This window comes from Manduca sexta, unplaced genomic scaffold (assembly GCF_014839805.1).
Source record: "Manduca sexta isolate Smith_Timp_Sample1 unplaced genomic scaffold, JHU_Msex_v1.0 HiC_scaffold_2713, whole genome shotgun sequence".
Lineage (NCBI taxonomy): Eukaryota > Metazoa > Arthropoda > Insecta > Lepidoptera > Sphingidae > Manduca > Manduca sexta.
In genome coordinates, this window is record NW_023593705.1 from 1 (window position 1) to 20,563 (window position 20,563).

At 36.2% G+C, this 20,563-nt stretch overlaps 2 protein-coding genes, 1 long non-coding RNA gene and 1 pseudogene across 3 annotated transcripts; 3 read left to right on the top strand and 1 right to left on the bottom strand.

Moving 5' to 3' along the window:
- The first annotated feature begins 1 nt into the window (after position 1).
- Positions 2-3,054, top strand: LOC119192379. The gene is made up of 3 exons (XR_005113631.1): positions 2-44; positions 1,191-1,293; positions 2,998-3,054. It is a non-coding gene; the product is annotated as an uncharacterized LOC119192379 (long non-coding RNA).
- Position 3,055: 1 nt separating this feature from the next.
- On the top strand, positions 3,056-5,598 carry LOC119192378 (the record flags this gene model as incomplete). The annotated part of the gene is made up of 4 exons (XM_037446196.1): positions 3,056-3,091; positions 4,344-4,403; positions 4,629-4,910; positions 5,154-5,598. Coding segments are annotated over 4 exons (585 nt in total), but the record flags the coding sequence as incomplete, so codon positions are not given.
- Positions 5,599-9,723: 4,125 nt separating this feature from the next.
- LOC115448617 (actin-like protein 6A) lies at positions 9,724-14,313 on the top strand. The gene is given in 9 exon segments (XM_030176098.2): positions 9,724-10,024; positions 10,465-10,613; positions 10,959-11,185; positions 11,854-11,881; positions 11,883-11,972; positions 12,273-12,404; positions 12,590-12,740; positions 13,011-13,325; positions 13,520-14,313. Coding segments are annotated over 8 exon segments (1,284 nt in total). The 5' UTR covers positions 9,724-9,822; the 3' UTR covers positions 13,316-13,325; positions 13,520-14,313.
- On the bottom strand, positions 14,300-19,775 carry LOC119192377 (annotated as a pseudogene).
- Positions 19,776-20,563: the final 788 nt, after the last annotated feature.

Here is a 20,563-nt window from a genome sequence, read left to right on the forward strand (position 1 = left end):
TGATTTCGAGACAAAAGTTTGTTATCTTATAAATATTAGGAAAGGTAAGTTATTTTATACATTTTACTTACTGTAGAGCAAATTTCTAAAGCAAATCTTTATGGTATATGCTAGTTAAAAGGATTTGAATTAATACCGATTCGCAATACTTTAGTAGCGGTATTAATTAAAAAATAATTGAATTAAAAAGTAAGCAATTAAATCAGTATATTTTTAAAATCAGTATATTATGACTTTTGTAATTATAATTCGTTTTACACATGAACGGTACAATCTGTTTCTTTTTCTGAATCTACGAAAGGTAATATTATTTATAGGAAAGAAATACACAAATGTAAAATTAGTGTCTATTTGTGATATAAGAGTAACGTATCCCTGTCCTAAATATTACATTTATTACATGTCCAAAAACTAATTAGTATTTTTTTTTTCTATTTGTTTGAACCAGATTGGCTTATCTCCGAAACAATATAAAAAATAACAGTTTACATACGGTATTTCATAAAAACATACAGAAATATGACTTCCGTGATACAGGCTTTTACGTCTGCAGAATTGCTAGTAAAGCTACGAGTAAAACACTTACGACTATATACAAAATTATTATAAAATTACCGGTTCGGCCTCCGCATCGCGAAAAATTGTCTTTGACCCTCACCAATACTGCTCAGCGAACATAATTGTTGATTTTAATTGTTCTTGTCCTGAAGGACATTTAAGGCAGTGTGAGTGTTAGGCATTAAAATAACGAGCTAATAACAGCTACCTAGACAAGGTAACGTGCGCTATGTAGTACTTCTCTTAAGAATTCCATCTTGTGTTATCACTTATGACCAATCGCGGCATCTATTATAGTAATTTATTGTGCAAAATGCTATTTCCATTTATTATAAAGTCATGGTATGGATACGTTGAATAAGTAAGTCAATACTCCGAACAATAATATCTTGATTATACTGGAGTGATATAGGGACTTATTAGGGACACTAGAGGGACCTTACCTGGGTTTTAAAACCCAAAAGTTTATTTTTCCGAAGTAAAAGAAGTCTATAATATACGTTAATCCAAGCTATAACCTGTATCTGAAATTTCAGCCAATCTGTTTATCTATTTCTGAATTAACCGTTCTAGTAAACATGCAAACATCAATACAGAATTTCGTATAAATAATATAATTTATTATTATTCAGATGGCTCCGGTGAAGTTCGGCCTGTTCAAAGCTCGGAGCAGGGACTACCAGGAGCAGCCTTCCACTGAGAACTTGCTGCACACCAGTTATAGCACAGACCATGGTGAGTTTAGAAACTGGTGTCATCATCATTAGAGTAAGTTATTAGGTCTCTCAGTGGCGAAAGGTGCAATTCCAAAAAGGAGCCCGATACAACATATAGGTACTAATATGCACAAAGGCGGTTTGCAAATCCTATGTACATAAAATGAAGCCGGCAATAATCGAATTATGCGGACCCTACGCCGCTGATGCTTCTGTCTTTCTGTATAATCAAGAGCTCTGCAGGGGTATTGACGACCTCATAATAATGCCAGCTCTGTGTTAGATTGCCTACTGCTGGCCACATATCTCTATCAATGAAAACTTTTTGGGCCTTAGTCCACCTCGCAAGTTAGCGGACTTTACATATCTTCGAAATTCTTTGATAATTCGTAGGTTTATAGGGTAAGGACTGGGTAAAAACTCTCAAAACATGTATTCTTTCAATACAATCTAAAGATTGCTCCGTCAAAGTAAGGAGCTGATAAAATAGCGAAAGATTACACAAATAACGCGATCATCATAGTGCATCGTTCAAAGCTATCAACAATACTTATTTGTGGTACTCGTCTCTTTAGTACTCGTGAACATAGAGACTGATTAATAGGTACACTCTAACAATTAATCACTCTGTAGAAACGAACCATTTTCTATAGGTCTGTAGAAATTGTCTATGACTCTTCAAGATCCCTAATACCTTTCAAATAAAATAAAAATCTTTATTAGTATAAGTTGTACTTTATGACCAATCACGACAATTACATGAAATAACTGTCTCGCCCTTCTGCCCGTAATTATGGACAGCTGTATAAAAACAAACTACCTTCTATATACTCATGTGAGTAATAAAACCACAATATCTCACTATTATTTTCAAATCGAACGCTGCTTAGCTTCCAAGGTTATACATTGAGCTGGAATCTGATACAAGTCATCCAATTACCGAGAGCTTTCCGCTGCTCGTTTACAGACGTCCTTCGTCATAAAGGAGATAGGTATCCGGATTCCTTTGAGAGCTATATTCCCCTTATATTTATTTTAATTCTGAGTCTAGATTGTGGGACCTATTGGTTTAATTTGCTATTAAAACTTGGTTTGGCTGAGATATTTTTATTCGATAGCTGTCAGTAGCGCAGGGTGAAATTTTCCATAAGGAACCCGACGCAATATATAGGGACTAATGTGTATGAATGAGGACTGGAAATCGTTCCAATGATAATAACATTTCACATAAATTACGTAAAGGAAGTCGACAGGAATCGGATTATATTGAACCTTCGCCACTGATAGATATTTATTCGATAAATCTAAACACCTTATTGTGTTACGATTTAATGACTAATAAAAGAATCCTTTAATTTTGAATCCCCGACCAAATCGATGAGACTGTAGCATAGAAGAATAAGACGATTAATGAACCAACGTAGCGCTCTCAATGATTGACCCACCTTGGCGTAGCAACGCTACGATTGTGACACAATAAGCTACGACGTAGCTACTACGAAATGTCTACGCGCTGTCTACGTGTAGAGATGTAGCTTCTTTTAGGCTATGATGAGAGTTCTAATTCATAAATTTTAGTTTAAAGCTGAAAAAAGATATTTAATATTTTTAGTGTACTTTGGATTCCTTTTTTATATTTGATAATCTGCAATTAGAAATTGGAAATAAGTATTTTTACTCATAATTGCATTGCTCTTGATATAAATTTAAATATTGTCTGCAGTGGGCACGCCGCAGTCTCCTATACCTTCAACCAGTAAAGGTATAACGGAAGAGCGGCGCCCGAGCTAGTGTTCAGTGCAGACAGCGATGATGAGGTAAGGAATAAGACCCAGCTAGAGCATGGCTAGATCGTTATACCTATATTATGTGAAAACTATTCCGTCGCAAAACTAGTTTGTATAAAATAACTGTGTGTATGTACCGTTCCATATAGTCCCGAAAAACCAAGTGGTTTTTAAATATGTTTTAGGTAATATTCGGGTTAGGCTATCCTGTAAAGTTTGCTAGCGATCTACCCCAAACATTCATCTGGTTATAGATACTTAATTAGTGACACCCACGCGAAACCGGGACTAGTGGCTAGTATGTCTTTATAGACATATACGTATTTATATACGTATGAGTTACATTTGTGTACTGCGAAGGTCACAGAAAACGAAAATTATTTTCGGAGGGCCCGAGCATATATTTTACTAATAATTAATAATGACAGAATCCCAAAATTAATACCAAGATATTTTCTATATAGTGGCCACTTATCAGGTCTTCTACCTTACGCACATAGTCAAAGAAATTGTAAGTGATCATAGGATTGTAAGTCTGTAGACATCTAGCAACAGCAATACTGTCGCTTCACACGCAGATAGCACTGTATAATACGTCCCGAGGTAGCAGTAAAAAGCAATAACCACGTAAGGCACTCGGCTTTATTGCTGCGGTTGTAAAGAGATCATTACGTGCTAAAAGCTTATATATTTCTTCATGAACCTTGTTACGCTGGCTGCTAGTATTTCATCGCGTACGACGTTTATAATTACTATTTTATAAAGCTCGTTCTATTCATAAAGAACTATCGACTAATATTGTATATGTGGTTATGACCTTGTATATTTTGTCAGAACTTGTGTCTAGGATGTGTATTCACGCAGCATTAGAATACTGATGTGTTCTAGTTTAAAAAAAACTTATAACCATTAGCCATTATAGCTATACAAGAGACATACGGTGATGATCGCAGTGCTTTTTATTAACTTAAGTGCCGGATTCTCTAGTGTGTTTATGGCTGATCGTGACGGTTCCCAAACAGACGCGGTAGACCTCACATTCTCTCAAAATTATTACATAGAACTTCTCAGATATGCATATGGTATCCTAACGATGATTTCCTTTATCGAACAAGCAATCATTTACAAATAATATATACTCAAATAAAAAAGGCAGAGGTACTCGTACGATAAAATAACCCTTGAGACTTTTCAATGAAAAAAATACTTTTATAAAATAATAATTTGAATCAAGAACCTACTACATAATTGTTGTATGATTAAATCCCAAAATTTGTACCAGGGTTCTCCGACTACCCCGGTGCGACGTCCCAGCGAGACGAGCACTGTGGATGAAGCCCAGGTAATTATAGTCGACAAATCGACCTCATGTTCATTTAACTCACTTAAAAGGAAATTTAACTGAACAATTTTAATTAAACACGTATTAGATATAAATGTAATTGAATGCCAATTGGGTTGCTACTTGCTAGATAATAATTAGTTTAATCTTAAATAAAAATTATGATCCCGCTTTCTACTTATTTTTTCCAAAGAAAACTGGGTTACACAACAAATCCCCCAACAGGTAAACTACCAAGTCCTGAGAAACCATCCGTCACCGGACGAGACCTCAACATCCACACTCGGAGAAGACTTCAAGTCATACAAAGTAAATCTTCCTAAAGAGATCGACGATGCCTCTACTACATACGATGCCAACTCCATACTCTTCGACGAGACTTCCATAGCGCCTAGCGAGATGTCGGTATACTGTGGCACACTGAAGAAGAAGAAGACCAGGAGCAAGGAGGAGAAGCAGCTGAGGGACTTCGACATGTGGCAGGCTAGCAATGTGGAGGTTATGCAGGTTGGTATGATTTGGAGACATTACCACGCATAAGCTCATAATTAATAGACCTTGTATTCAGTAACATAGAGTCCAGGTAATGTAGAAGAGCTCTGAGACTCGGTCGAAAGCTCGGCAGAAAAGAAAGAATTGACCCTTGTTATTAAAATATAAAACCACAATTGCACTATTGTGACTCATGCCGAATTCCTGATTAAAATATTCGTTCTGCAAATTATTTAAAATATGTTTCTCATTCTGTAGAACCTCCTAAGCAGAAGTGGGACTCTAGACGAGCAAATCAAGTGGGAGGCTATTGCGACAGCTCGCGGACTTTGCACCCTGACCGACAGCTGCACCTGTGGCGACTGTACCGGTGCCAAGTACCTGGCCGGAGTCGCTGATGGCGACGGGGGGCTTGGGGCAGCGCCACTCTTCAACGCTATTAGTGTCGGATGCCAGATACAGTGAACGGTGAACGGTAAACGTGGTGGTGGCGGTTAAGGCGAGCTAGGTTTGATTTTAGATCGAAGGCAATTAAGTCTCAGCTTTGCTCGGTTATAACCATCAATTCTTGATATTGGGAGCATTGCAGTTTTCTAACGAAACGATGTTTAGGGTCGGAGAAGCTTTTGATTGGAAGGGGGTATTTTCGAATCTTGAAATGGGTCTCTAACTATTTTTTAAGCTATCAGCTTAAAGATTGATAGTCGAGTGGTATAATTTGAAGCTAGCTTGTCAAAGGAAAGAATATTTATTCTATGTAAGGTTTTAAGAATACGTTTTTAGCACTGATTCCTAAGTTTCTAATAATAATATTTTTTTCTTATACACTCGGACGAGTTGATTGATCTTATCTTAATCCGCCACTGCCACGCACATAGGTTTCTGCAGTTTTTGCAGATTTTCTACGATTCTCCAAATCTCAATATTTTTTTACTGCACTATGGAACGAGAGAGAAGAGAGGCTGAAAGGTTTAAAAGGATTTTTTTGCTGAAAAATATTGAGTTTTTTAGATTTAGTAATATTTTTCATCTACAGTTTTAAAAAAACTTGTATTTTTTTATTAAATCTTTTTCTTTTATTATAATAAAAAAAATACTGAATTCATTATTGAATTACCAGACAAATGTCGAGTCTGAATTGTGTAAATAATTTGCAAGATTTTTAAAATTGGCGCTTATTTTTTAACAAAGGCGGGGTTAGATTATTTTTTACTATTTGTAACTAAGTGTGAAATAAACAGTTTTAGTCATACGGTATTAAAAAAAATCTCTTATAAATATTATTAGTTTTCCAAAATATTCAGGTATAAAATATAAGCTTCATAGTTATACTAAGAGATGACTTCATTCGCTCTGACGGTAATATTTATTAAATATATTCAAACACATTTTTTTATAACTGATGATATTTATATGCGTCAGTTTACGATATAATATGATTAACTTCTTATGAATTAACATAAATCATAATCACACTGCCGAGAAAGCATATAAAATAATGCACTATTTGTATTCAGTAATCACATATTTTACTAATATATTTTTTACACTACCTCAATTTTTTAACTATAAACATTTTAAACGGGTAATTAAAAACAAATTGAGTCAATAATTATTCCGAAATCGTTAAATTTCAACACAATTTAAATTTCGAATACCGTAAGAAGTGACGATACGTATTGTTTTTTTTTTTAATGTATACTTACCAACCTGACGCGTTTGCGTAAATAACGCATTTTCATTGAAATTTCTCTAATTTAAATATTACTATGGCTGAGTAAAAGGCCTTTTGTTTAAGTTATCGTGGTTGTCTATAGGAATTGATATTTGATTTTAGACAATATTCTAAGTAAGTTTGTGGTATGTTTTTCCTTGATCTATAGCTTTATATTCGGTACGATACACCTTACGGCCTCTAACGGTTCTATGTAAGACTGACGTGTTGTCTCGCGTGTTATTTTAATTAAGTGTATTGAATGAAAATAATTCTTGTGTAAGTGAAAATCACTGCATGTGAAATTTGTAGACCGGGCTAGGACTCCACTACGTTTGGAAATAAATGCGATATCTAAAGAAGGAATAGCTACGGAATTTCCACCAAAAATATATTTTATTACGTATTTTCTACATCCTACATCTGCACTGGTATTCTCGTAAGGAAATATGAATAAATGAATATATTTTACGCTATGTACCTCCCTAACCCAGTAAATTGGTATTCCGTGTCGTAAATAGAAGTTTAGTTTCTATACGTACGATTTGCATTTCTATAGGATAATAATTCTCATTTGAGATAATAAGAATTGTAATGTATTAGAATATTACTTACCAAGTATTTTATATTTGGGCTCAGGAACATGCAATCTTCATGCCGTGTGTCGTTCGTAAAATCTTTATAAAATAGTAACTTTTATTAAAGTTTAGATATACCTACAAGCTCAAGTTAAATTCATATCTTGGCATTTTAAAACTGGATTTTCTAATAATAAGGGTAGGTACCTGAGCTCAACAAATATTACGATTAGTACGTGTCGAGAGATTATTATTCAATACAGGTAGACATCCGTATTATAATTAATAAACTGATAGATTGAAAACTTCGTCAAAAGTACATAAGTTTACATATTTCACAAAAGTAAATGCCCGGGAAATAAGAAAAAGAACATAGTAAGTTTTTTTTATTCCACGTGATTGACCGAAGGTATCATGGACCATACAACCATGTCTGCCGCAAACATCTACTGAAGTCCTTAAATACATTAATGTTGTCAGCCTACGAAGTTTTCCATCTGACATGTCGGATACCTTTTATCTAGATACAATACTTTCATACTGTATTTTATATAAAATCCTTTTTAAAATCTTATGACGTAGCCTTTTATGCAGTTCCTATATTTCTATCTTCGTGATTTCTTTCTCTTATGCTTATAAAGGGTGAATCTTTATAAAAAAAATATTCTTATATTATTGACAGTACATACCATAAAATTAATTTTATATAACTGAAAATTAAGTGTTGAGCTCCTGATAAAGTACAATAATCACGATTCTTCGTTACTATTTATGCAAAATAATAATCATAACAAGTAAGTATCTACCTAATTTAAATATTGTACCATTTAATCCGTCTAAAAGCTATTCAATAATTATTTAAAGATTCACCCCTAAACACTAATAAAACAATGAATGTTTAATGTAAATATACATAGCCAATTATTGTGTGTTAGATAATTTTAGCTATTTCTAATTTTAAACATCTGTGCCTGAGAGGTATATACTTGTAGGATAAATTTCTAAACACAGCATCCTGTCGTATATATGCAATGCAATAAAATAATATGTATCTATATCTGTCCTTAGTATTTATTTATTTATTTAGTGTAATAAACAGTTATCTCTGTAAGTCGCTGAAACATTTTTCCGACTTCGTTTTTACGTACATACCTCTCGGCTGCTAATCTAAAAGTAGTTAAAATATTTTAGCTAAATGTGTTCTTAGTAACCAATAATAAATTATTGTAAATTGATATCAAAATAGAATTGTAATATGGATTTTAATTACTTTTATGGATTATCAAATTTAGATGAGTGTACTCTTTTTATTAAGACTGGTCTCTCCAGTATATTATTATTTTAAGCTTCGCCATATGGAATAAAAAGTAAAATGTTTCAATCAGGCTCAACACCATTTATTCTATACTTACATATAAAGGTTATATATAATAATCCATAGGACTCTTTAATTCTGTTATAGTACTTTATATTCTCAGACCGTGATAAAAGTCTTATGTATTTTTATTGTGCCACTATTTTACGCCATAATCATAGCTGTTATATGTTTTTTAAGATTACTACAATATTTAGTTTTTCCAATAAAAGCGAAACGTATATAGCCCTATGAAATGCAAGAATCTGAATAAATATTTTATAATTTATAAGAAACCTTAAACCTGCCAAATCACAATTATATGTGCGATCTTTTAAAATGACCTCTAATCTTATGCATCTAACAAAATCTTTACTGAAATATAATAACTACTTATATTATATTTTTATAAACTATACTAAATTGCACTATTATGATTTGGCATGTATATACAATATTTTAAAAGCATTTCAACGGATTGTCTTCATTTGATAAGTACGTAATATTTTACATGATATTTTTAGATACAACAAAATAGAAAACATGTGTATTGATGTTTAGTATCTTTGTTAGTTATTTGTGTTGTAATAAACTGTACTGTCGGATGTGTGATTTTAATTTTAATATGAAACCGTTTACTTCTTCGTCCTTGGCTCATCTTGATGTCTTCAAGTTAATTATTTTTTTATACGCGATTTACGCGTCGATTTCTTACTTTAAATTATTGTATACAAGCATTTTGTATGAAACTGACGAAGCCCATCGTAACTTCCCTAAGGACATACATAATCTATGTTAATTTAGGCGTTAGACAGCATATGTCATACTGTTGGTATATGTCATGGCCCTAACAGTTGTTATATTCTATTTGAAAACAAACCTAATTAGACGTATTTTTATAATTTTAAAAAATTATTGAACCTAATAGTATTAGAGAATAAAATAATTTGAATAACGAATACATAAAAAATACATAAAGTCAGACAAAGCTGTGGAAAATACCATAAAAAATCTCAAAATAGAATTAAATATATTTTATTTGTGGTAATTCAATTTACCGAGTTTTATTTCTTGAATGATACATGAAAAATATAAAAAATAATTCATAAAATGGTAAATTTTTTATGCCTGTCAACACCAATCCCCAACTTATCACTATAACTGGCTTTTTACCGATTTTGGATACCTTCGTCTACAAAATGCATAAAAATTAAAAACAAACAAATAATCAACAAATGCTATTCATTGAAGATTTAAACAAAATATAATTAAAAATATATAATGAGTGGTCCAAACGGGATGTTGTACGGCGGCGACGAGATAGGCGCGTTAGTGTTTGACCCCGGACATCATTCTTTGCGTGTCGGCTATGCTCAAGAAGATACTCCGAAAGCTGATATCCCGGCAGTGGTTGGCGTGGGACCAGCAACCCATATCCCAGAGCCAGAGGAGAAGGTTCCTGATGGCAACGTAACACAAAGTGGTGAGTAAACACTATAAATATGATAAAAAAAATTATAACCAATCGAGGTGCGAGTTTTTGTTTGTAAAACACCTATTACAAGGAAATGCCCAGCTTGGCCTGGTCTTTAGTGGTCTACCCTGTCGGTAGGTAGTAATATCATGTGATAGGCAACTAGATTACATCATTACACGGCTGTGTACAAATAAATCACAGCTTTATTCATTTCTGAAGCTATCAAGTTCTGTGTAAGGACTACTGTGTTCCATATTCAACATTCTAGCTAATGTAATTACTAGACATTATGAGTTTCGATATCTATTGGAAGCTGTGGTAATTCAGTGTGGTTCCACATACTTTAGTACACCTAATTGCCACAACCTATGATTATGGGAACTCATGACTGTGAATAATTTTATAAGATAAATAGGAGTTACTAAAGAAAAGTTTCAATGTTCCAGGTACAAAAACAAATGATCTGAGATACTACATCGATGTGACAGAGCTGCATGTGCCGCGGCCCAACATGGAAGTGCAGACATACATGAAAGACGGACAGATTGACAACTGGGACCTGTTTGAGAGGATGCTCGATTACTGTTACACAAAAGTAATGAACTTTAGTTCTTTATTATTATAACAGGTTTAACCCACAAGATTCCTTTACAAAAGTGCACATATATTTTGAATTAAATAAATATAGTGAAAATTTTATTCATCAGTTTACATAATATCATGTAAATTTTATTGACATATTTATTACTGATTCTTTCACACTTCTAAATTTATATACTGAATATTGTGTTACTGTATGATGTAAGAGACTATATTTCTAAGTTTTATGTCTGGAAAAAAAAAGATTTGCGAACAGACTTAAAAGAAGTCCAGAACATTCAGTAAAAGGCACAGTAGTATGATCCCTATTGTTTTGTTTTTGACTTAAATCCTATTCCAGGTGATAAGATCTCCATCTGAGCATCATCCAGCACTATTCACAGAAGCAGTGTGGACCTCCCGCCCTGCCAGGGAGAAGCTGGCTGAGCTCATCTTTGAGAAATACCAAGCACCAGCTTTCTTTCTTGTCAAGAATGCAGTACTGGCAGCGTTTGCCAATGGCAAGTCCACAGCCCTGGTAATTGATGCGGGCGCCAGTCAGACTTCTGCTGTGCCAGTTATAGATGGGTAAGAAATACACTTTTGTGGGTAATTTGGGTTATGCTATATATTTATGTAGTAATTTTTAGTAACTTTTAATAGAGAAGAATTTTTTTTTGTTGTATGTCATAAAATGCTGACTGACATGACAACAAAAAAAAATTGACTGCCTCGGTGGCGTAGTTGTATTGCACGTCCGGTACAATAGCGCTGAGGTCCTGGGCTCGAAGCCCGGGTCGGGCAAAGTGATATTTGGGTTTTTCGGCTCGGCTCAGCCCGGAGTCTGGAATTTGGGCCCGATATGGCGATAGGCTCGCCCCCTAGCACATCACGGGACGGAACATACTTGGCGAAAAGTGGGTGCCCGAGTTGCGCCCTGCATACCCCCTTCGGGGATAAAATGCGTGATGTTATGTATGTTATGTATGTCATAAAATTCTTCACGTTTAATTTTATCATCTTTCAAACTATATCTTCTTAACTGTGTAACTTAATTGTGGCCATTTTAATGACCAATACCAATCTAAATCTTCGATTTAAGTCCAAGAATATACCAATCTAAATATTTTTATATGTAAGCATATAAAAAAAAATTGGTCAATTTTTGTGATGCATCGAAATAAGTGATTGGGATCGTTTATTGAAAACTGTGATAAGTGAACTAAGCAAGATGATACCCATCTCGTGGTCCTTAGATACGCGCTAGTGAGCGCGGCGGCGCGGTTCTCCGATCGGCGGCGACCACCTCGTGGCGCAGGCCAAGCACATGCTCGCCAACATGCACATACAGATGCTGCCCATATACAGCATAGCGGTGAGGATCTTCCCAAGTGTTTAGTTTCAGTAGCAAAATTTTCACCATTAAATAAAACCTTTTTTATATGAAAGCTCAGTGCAGGGACGGAATGTCACTCAATAACGAAGTCACCCTGTTTTATTGGGCCTTATTTCCATTGCTTTTTGTTAAGGCCTGCCTCCAAGCAAACTGCTTTGAACACTGGTTCCATCCATTTACGGCTAATAAATTTTTAAGCGGGAATATGCAGATTAACATGTTGCCACATATAACAATAACTAAATACCTCAAACATGACATATTAATTAATTGTAACAGAGTAAAGAGGTGATCAGAGAGCGCGAGAGGCCGCGGTACACGGTGAAGACGCTGCCCGCCGGCCTGACCCACTCCTGGCAGCAGTACATGCTCAAACGGCAGTACGAGGACTTCTGCCACTGTGTCGCACAGGTAATGCTAAGTATAACTGTTTCAATAACAATATCGATGATTTTAAATTAATACATCTGCCATACTGATGTATAAACGTGTCATTTTATGTATAGGGTAGCAATAATAAGATAGATTAAATTGCTATACATATCAATTTATATGTTAATCTTTTCTTCATTAAATACGCATATTTATTGTGACAGTCGTCGGAATCTGCGTACGACGAGCGCACAGCGGCGTCGGTGCCGGGCCTCCACTACGAGTTCCCCGGCGGGTACCACCAGGACTTCGGTCCAGAGCGGTTCAAGCTCACCGAGACGCTGTTCGAAAGCACGTTGTCTGCTCCACATTTGGGTAAGATCCTTTTGTAAGCACTTGATATATTACGCAGAGCAAACATTACTCACATGGTATTTATTTGGATTTTTTTTATTGCTACTTGGTAAGATGGAAAGGCGAAAGGTTATTTTGAAATATTCCGGCATTTCGTGTAACAGGTTGAAAAGTGTGCCCACTGTAATTTCCTTTCACTATCATACAATGCCGCAGTAGTGTGTATGAAACTATTTTTCGTTAGGTAATTTGAAGTTATGTATTCTGTTGGTGATGATGTTGTTTGTCCAGCGTGCGCGGCGTGCGGCGCGTGCGACGCGGAGGCGCGGCCGGCGCTGTGGGCGGGCGTGCTGTGCGTGGGCGGCGGCGCGTGCCTGGGCGGCTGGCCGGAGCGCGTGGCGCGGGAGCTGTCCGCGCGCGCGCCGTCGTCGCACCGGCTGAAGACGCACGCCGCGCCGTCGCACGCCGAGCGCCGCTTCGCCGCGTGGATCGGCGGCTCCGTGCTCGCCTCCATCGGCTCCTTCCAGCAGATGTGGATCTCCGCGCAGGAGTACGACGACGCCGGCAAGGGACAGTTGGACAGGAAGTGCCCGTGAAATAATTATCGTAAGCTCATTACATTCTAACCGACATTCATTTTATTAAAGGCTTCAGAATACTATTGTATGCCAGAACGACACGAGTGATATTATAATCGATCTACTCATATTAAAATTATCAGTAGACGTTATTAATAGTTCATGTTAACTATTCGGTTTTATTTTTCTTAAATAAAATTTATAAAATGGTTCTCTTTTCAGTGTCGCACCGTGATCACCGAGAATCATCGTTGGTGCATCTAGAATCTTTCAAAAATAGTGAAAAATGTTTATTAACCGCCGATTCTAAAGAACAATCTCAACTGCTAACTACTCATAAATAGAATATTAAAATAACTCATCTAGAAGCATGATAAACAAACTATTCTAATTGGTAAATTTTCGCTACAAATGCAACAGTAGCGGGTAAGATTCTTTATAGGAATTGTTAATTACTGTGAGAATACCATTGTTTTCTAAAAAAAACTTGTGTAAATTTTATATCAATGAGTATTACTCAAAATAAATATACGCAACGAAATAGTATTTACAAAATATTACGACGAATAATTCTGTTTTAGACAGAAAAACATATATTTCGTTACGTACATATATTTTGAGAAATATTCTAAATCCGAATCCGAATAAATGTTTTCCACTACTCTTGAAACACCCTGTATAGGTATAAGGACTACTATTTATAGTTTAAGTTTTAAACTAGTGTAGAAATTGCCGTTTTGGTCTATTTTCTTACTGGCAACAGTTTACGCGCAATATCTTTCACCTTCTGTAAGTTAGGGACAGAGGTCAGGCAAAGTTTTATTACGAGATTCATTAACAATATAAATATCTCTTTTCGCCCGCTCACTTACTCGAGGTGACTAACATTTGCGCGTGGACTATGCATTTCAATTTTTATCAATGTTGACCATAAAATCGGTCATTTTATTACACTGACATTGTCTCGCCGTGTCCGTCTGTATGTATAAAAATAAAAGATGATTTTAAATATTGAATATGTACATTTATTATCCTCGACCCTCGTGCAGGCCCCGTGTAACAGGAACACTTCACACCATCGCAGTATTTACATCTGTGGGATAGAAAAGAATACTTTAAATGTAAAATTGTAACTAGACCTAGGGTTTCATTGAGCAGAAAGAAAAAAAAAATTCGCTTATTTGCCGGCAGGAGTACGGTCAACTAGGGGTGAGTAGGGAAATAAATAATTAATTATTGTTTTATTTTATAGATCAAATAATTAAGACATCAGTAATCATAGTTAAGTTCCGGGGCTGCCACTGTATAAAATCATACTCAAAGGTGGCGATAACGCCTTCTTGTGGGTGCTGTAGCTTTTCTGGGGGGCAGTAAAGGGTTTGGCGTGTTTTGATAAACATTTAAAAAAAAAAAATTACGTACCGAAACTAACATAACAGTTACTTCGACTATAAGACTCATATGATATTCAGAGTAAAGTAATTTTAGACAGCACTAGAAAAATGATTCTCAACTGTGCAGTAGGCGAGATACGTTTGAGGATCTATGATAGTGCCTTCACCACAAACAGTACGAATTAATAAGTTCACCTATTTGGAAGTTGTAGTTGAAGTTCAGCATGCAGACGCGCCATGCTCGAGCATGATGTGCCTGCGGAAGTCGTGCTTGGCGCTGGACTCGTAGCCGCACGCGCCGCACACCAGCACGTCCGCGCTGTCCGCGTCCTCGTCACCGTCCTCGTTGGCCCCGCCGCTGCACGACACTGCCAGTGGCGACAATTATACGGAAATTAGTTTTTATTGAACTCATGAACTAGTAGTAGCCGTCAATTTTTTTTAACATACCTGATATTGCTTCCTTCATGTGTTTCTCTTGTACGTGTTTCATTAACTGGAAATAATAATCTTCTCGTAAATTAATCATAGAAATACATTGTATTAAAAAAATAGACTATTTAGTAAAATCGTATACAGTATACGAGACTTTCCCGCCCTCACACCCACCACTACAACTCCTGTAAGCGAGGATCAGCAGTGGCACGCATTTTATGACACCGAGCAGTGAAGCTCGACGAGTCTCAAGGAAAACTAATGTCATTATCCCGCAACGAAATTAATCAAATAGAAAGATAGGGAGGAGTTGGAATATACAGTATAGTATATAATGAAGGTTGTCATGGCGGCACCTGTGAGTGCACGGAGGCGCGGAAGGGACAGCGCGCGCACTGCAGCGGCGCGCCCCCGCTCCGCCCCGCGCCCCGCGCCCGCGACGCCGCGCCAGACCCGTGCTCCGACGCCTGACCAATATACACAATCAGTATGATTAAACAAACTAATACATATAAACATTACAACAGAATCACATAACATTATACAATATACATATAGGACAAAATAGCGGCGATAGCCCAGTTGGGTGTGGTACGGACTGCCAAGACGAATGTCCGCAGGTCCAAATTTCAAGGGCACACACCTCTGACTTTTCTAAAATCATGTGTGTATTCTTTGTGAATTTATCGTTCGCTTTAACGGTGAAGGAAAACATCGTGAGGAAACCTGCACATCTGAGAAGTTCTCTATATGAATTTCGAAGGTGTGTGAAGTGAACTAATCCGCACTACAGCGTGGTCGACTAAGGCCTAATCCCTCTCAGTAGCAGAGGAGGCCCGTGCTCAGCAGTGGGACAGTATATAATACAGGGCTGATATTATTATTATTATTTATAGGACAAAATGACACTTTATTTTATACAATAATGAAAAATATTAAACAATTCCACACTCATAAATCACATATCAAATGTTAAACTTTATATACTAACAAACAAAACATTATTCCGTACCTTATGGGCAGACATTTCTTTGACGGCGTTGCACTTGAAGTTGCATAACTTGCATGAGTAGAGGTAGAGCTTGAAGTTGGGCGAGGCGAGCAGCTCGTGCGGCGGCGGCAGATCGCTCTTGCGCTTGCGCCCGCGCCGCCGCGCCGGGGCCTGCGCCTCCGACATCAGCGCCCTGCACACCCAGCAACAGGATGTTAGATGTTACAACACACACATCACGCCGTTATCCCCGAAGTGGTAGGCACTAGGCAGGGGTGCAACCAGGACACCCATTTTTCGCCTGTGTGCAGTCTCATGATGTGATAGGATGCAAGCCTATCGTCATGGCATCATAGCAAACTCAAATTTCAAACGTCAGACTGATACTGACTAGAAATATCCACTATCACTACCCCAAACTAGGATTTGTACCCGGGACCTCAGAGTGGTATCGTACCAAGTACGTAAAGTACGCCACGGAGGCAGTCACCGCTGTACCTATTACAAAACATAATATAAAATATATAGCCTCGACTAGTACAGACAGTAAATCTAGAGTTCAATCCCAGGGCAAAAAGGGTATTTTTTAAACGAATTTTATCGATTTTGATACAAAAATACTTATATAAGAAAATCAAATGGCTTATATTACTCACTTCGCTCTTTGCAGGGCCTTTGCCTTTTCTAGAAGCTCGGCAGGTGAGGGCATTTTTTTCTGCACCTAAGCAAAATAAATGCTGTCATGAAGTTATATCTAGCATAACGTGGCGAAGGCGGTACATAAAATTCAATATATAAGCGATATTTTACTAGTTTTCGTCAGTCATCGCTTATTTAGGTTCATCGCCAAAATTTACCAATTTTTTTTACCGGAAAACCGGTTATAGCGATATTGATGGGATCACCGAATCGAGGCGCCGCAATATCCGACAGTCTTTATAAACGGTACGCTTTTTATATGCATTTATTTAAAGGGATCTTACTATTTAGTCGTTATAACCGATGCGTCGCTATAATCGGAGTCGTTAAAACGGTTTTCACTGTCTTTACAAATAATTTATTTTGATTGGTTTATTCTCGGAATCGAATTGGAGATTAAGATTCGGATCGGTTGGAAACTGGGCAACACTTCCTCGCGCCGTAGGAGGGCAGTCTCTCGCCTCTGATTATTATAGATGCGGTACAATGTATAACATACCGTAATAACCTCCTCGCTGCCTTGCGTCTTCGCCTTGCCCAGAGTGGACTTGAGGAACACAAGTGGACCCTGTCCATTCTCTGTATCCACCACTACGTATGAGTCCTGATTGTCATTATCTGTGTACAATAATTTCAATATGTATGAAGTGAATATGATTAAGCGCCTGTGTTATTTTAAAATAAAGATTTTTTATAATCCCATTTTATTCAAACCTACATTATTTTTGGTTGTGTTTTGCATGACTTGGTTCAATGATTATAAAAATGGCTCCTTTTTTATAATCATTGAACTAAACTTGATGTCATACATTAGCAGGTACTAACTTTTCAGACAGCGCACAATATGTTATCTAAGGTGCATATAATTTTCTCGAAAAAAATAAAATTGAAATTTATATTTCAGAGAATATGTCTCCTGTCCCAGGAAATCTTCGTAACTAAAATTTCGTAAAAGTCAGACGATTTCCGAACTACTCACCCGTATCCCCCTCATTGTCGCTGGACTGCAGTACACACGTGACAGTGCTGTCGGAGTTCACGTCGCCGCCGTCGGACGCCTCCGCGTTGGCTACCAGCTGATAAGACTCCTCGCCATCCTGACATCTACTACACAAAGAAATTGTTTAAAGTCCCTGTGGGAAAAAACTTCATAAAAATTTTAAAGCCACACTCAATATATTTGTATGCAGGCCGCAAATACTTCTTTATTGCGGAGCTGCAGGCCACAATGTAAATTCACTAATCTACTATGTAGATTAATATGTAATTGATTCTCATTGAATCATTTTATTCTAACAGCTTAAGTGATCACAACAGTGATTTGTGAGTGTTTTGTGACCACTGTCAATGAGTATTTATACTGGAGATGTATCTCACCTAACCAAAGTGAGGTTGAGCAGGTCCAACTGCACGAGCCCTTACTGCTGTCCAGTACCTGCATGTACTTGGGCTGGTCGTTGCTGCTGTCGCAGTTGAGATCTGTTAGTATGTGATTGTCGACACGATCCTTGTCAAATGGTATCACTTCTACTATCTGCAACTGACCTGTACAAATGTGGATATTGTGATTAAACAACAGAATGATGAACCAAAGACCACTTGTCCTCTTTTAAAAAAATATATATTTGGACTTTTGTAATCATAGGATTATAACAATATAATAACATTAATATTTGAGTGTTATTACACAAATTAGAAGGATGAAAATTACTGGATCTAAGATATTCTTTTAAGTTTAGCGTTGGCTCAAAATAATGATGGGCATTATTGGTGTAAAGAGTGGCAGGTAGCATTTCCTAGTAGGACATATTTACAGGCCTCCTGCTATATAATAATGTATAAAATCTAGTATGATTTCCACATGAAATTCTCATCTCAATAAATAACCATGTTGACGGTCATCACTTACCATCTTTGTACTCAGCGGTCAAGAGCTGAGGGCACTGCCCTGTGGAATCACTAGAGCTGTGCCCCCCCGACATGCTGGCCCAATCCTGAAAATATGACAATGAGTAGTCCACAGCCAGTAAATAAAGTTTTTCTTCATGTCCGACACATGTCTTATTTTCTAGAATGTGATTGCATCAGTTCAACAAAGACTTCCAAAGATTTAAATGATTTGCTACTATAGAATGATACTGACCAATATAACAGAATGAAGGGATAGAAAATTCAGAAGCGGCAACCAAGTGGTGAATGTTTGTTGTAATGAAAATAAATTCACCACTTACCATAAAAGGAATTTATTTATTTATTTATTTATTATTAATAAATATATTACACCATGATGAATGGGGTGCTAGAATTTTACTGATTACAGGCTGTCTTTGTTACTTTACTTTTTATACAGGTAATTAGAAGCTTTATCAGAAGGCAGGAGAGACCACTTATACAAGTAATTATGGAATTAAGTACTCATTTCAGTCTCATGCCATTTTCTGGACATGACTAACAATTATAGAGTACCTATACCTTTATCAGCCCCCCAAAATATGTAACTACTGATTACAGAATGCAGGAGCCTTTGTCATTTTATCATGGTAGTTAATGATTTCATAAATTCTCTCAGGCAAGTACGAAAAAATTTAATTTGTTCAACATTATTGCGAAAGATATTCTTGCATGAATTTACGAATTGCTTTTTCTTGTAAATAAACATAACATGTCAAATAGATTGACAAAAATTTTCTTGCAACACCAATTTGGATCAGTGTTTCTATTATTTCCGTAAGATAATATTTTTTATTATTATTGCAACAATCAATACTCACGGTTTGATGGCAACAATGATTTTCAATGAAACAAAACACAAGTTACTGCTGCAAACGAGAAATATTAAATACTCAGAAGGTGTATTACGCATCCGCCATTTGCGATCATAATCTTACATCGGAAAACAGAAATATGCAAACTAAAGATTCTACCCTACTCTACCATTGATACTGTACTTGCCAGTGCTAAAAAATGCAGTTGTACAGAAATTATTTTAATGAAAATAATTTTAATAATTTTATGTGTAATGTTGATGGCGTTATCAAAATCTACAACAATGAATATGAATTCTGATAAAGATTTATTTGTAAATAAAGATTTATTTACATTGCAACAACCATAGAGAAGTCAATTTTAGAAGGCATGGCGGGAAATATCAACTCTTCCACCGGCTGTTTTATTTTAAAAGTTTTTGTCAATAATTTTGAAAACGCGTGTGATTTTTTCAAACATGGGTAACAAAAGTACATACGACTTTTCAAGTACAGATTTTAGAGTTTTCAAATCAGGTCCTTTTATTTTTCTTTGTTTTTGAGAAAAGCTGTTGTATTTTTGTAAGATTTTTATACAAGTTTGATCTTACCCGCTGAAGACTATGTACCTACGACAAATAATGTTGATGAACAGTAAGTACTCAGTGGAGAATCACTATTATGCAATTTAACACATAAAACATTATTGTTTACAGTTCCCTTATGAGATATACTATAGGGCTTTTCTCTTTCGTACTGAACAGTCGTCGGAGAAAAGTATAAGCTACCTATTTTAATATCGACGACCTACACCTACAGTCGTTTGTCATAGTTATATGTATGATATAAGCTGTATGTATTGCCCTTTTTGGAGAAGTTAAATTCAGCTAAGAACCAATACGATTTCCAGTATTTTTGACAAGAGATAGTTTCTACAACCGGGTAGGTCAAGATAACAATAACTATTCACAATAGATCTATATTTTTAGAAATAAATGTACCT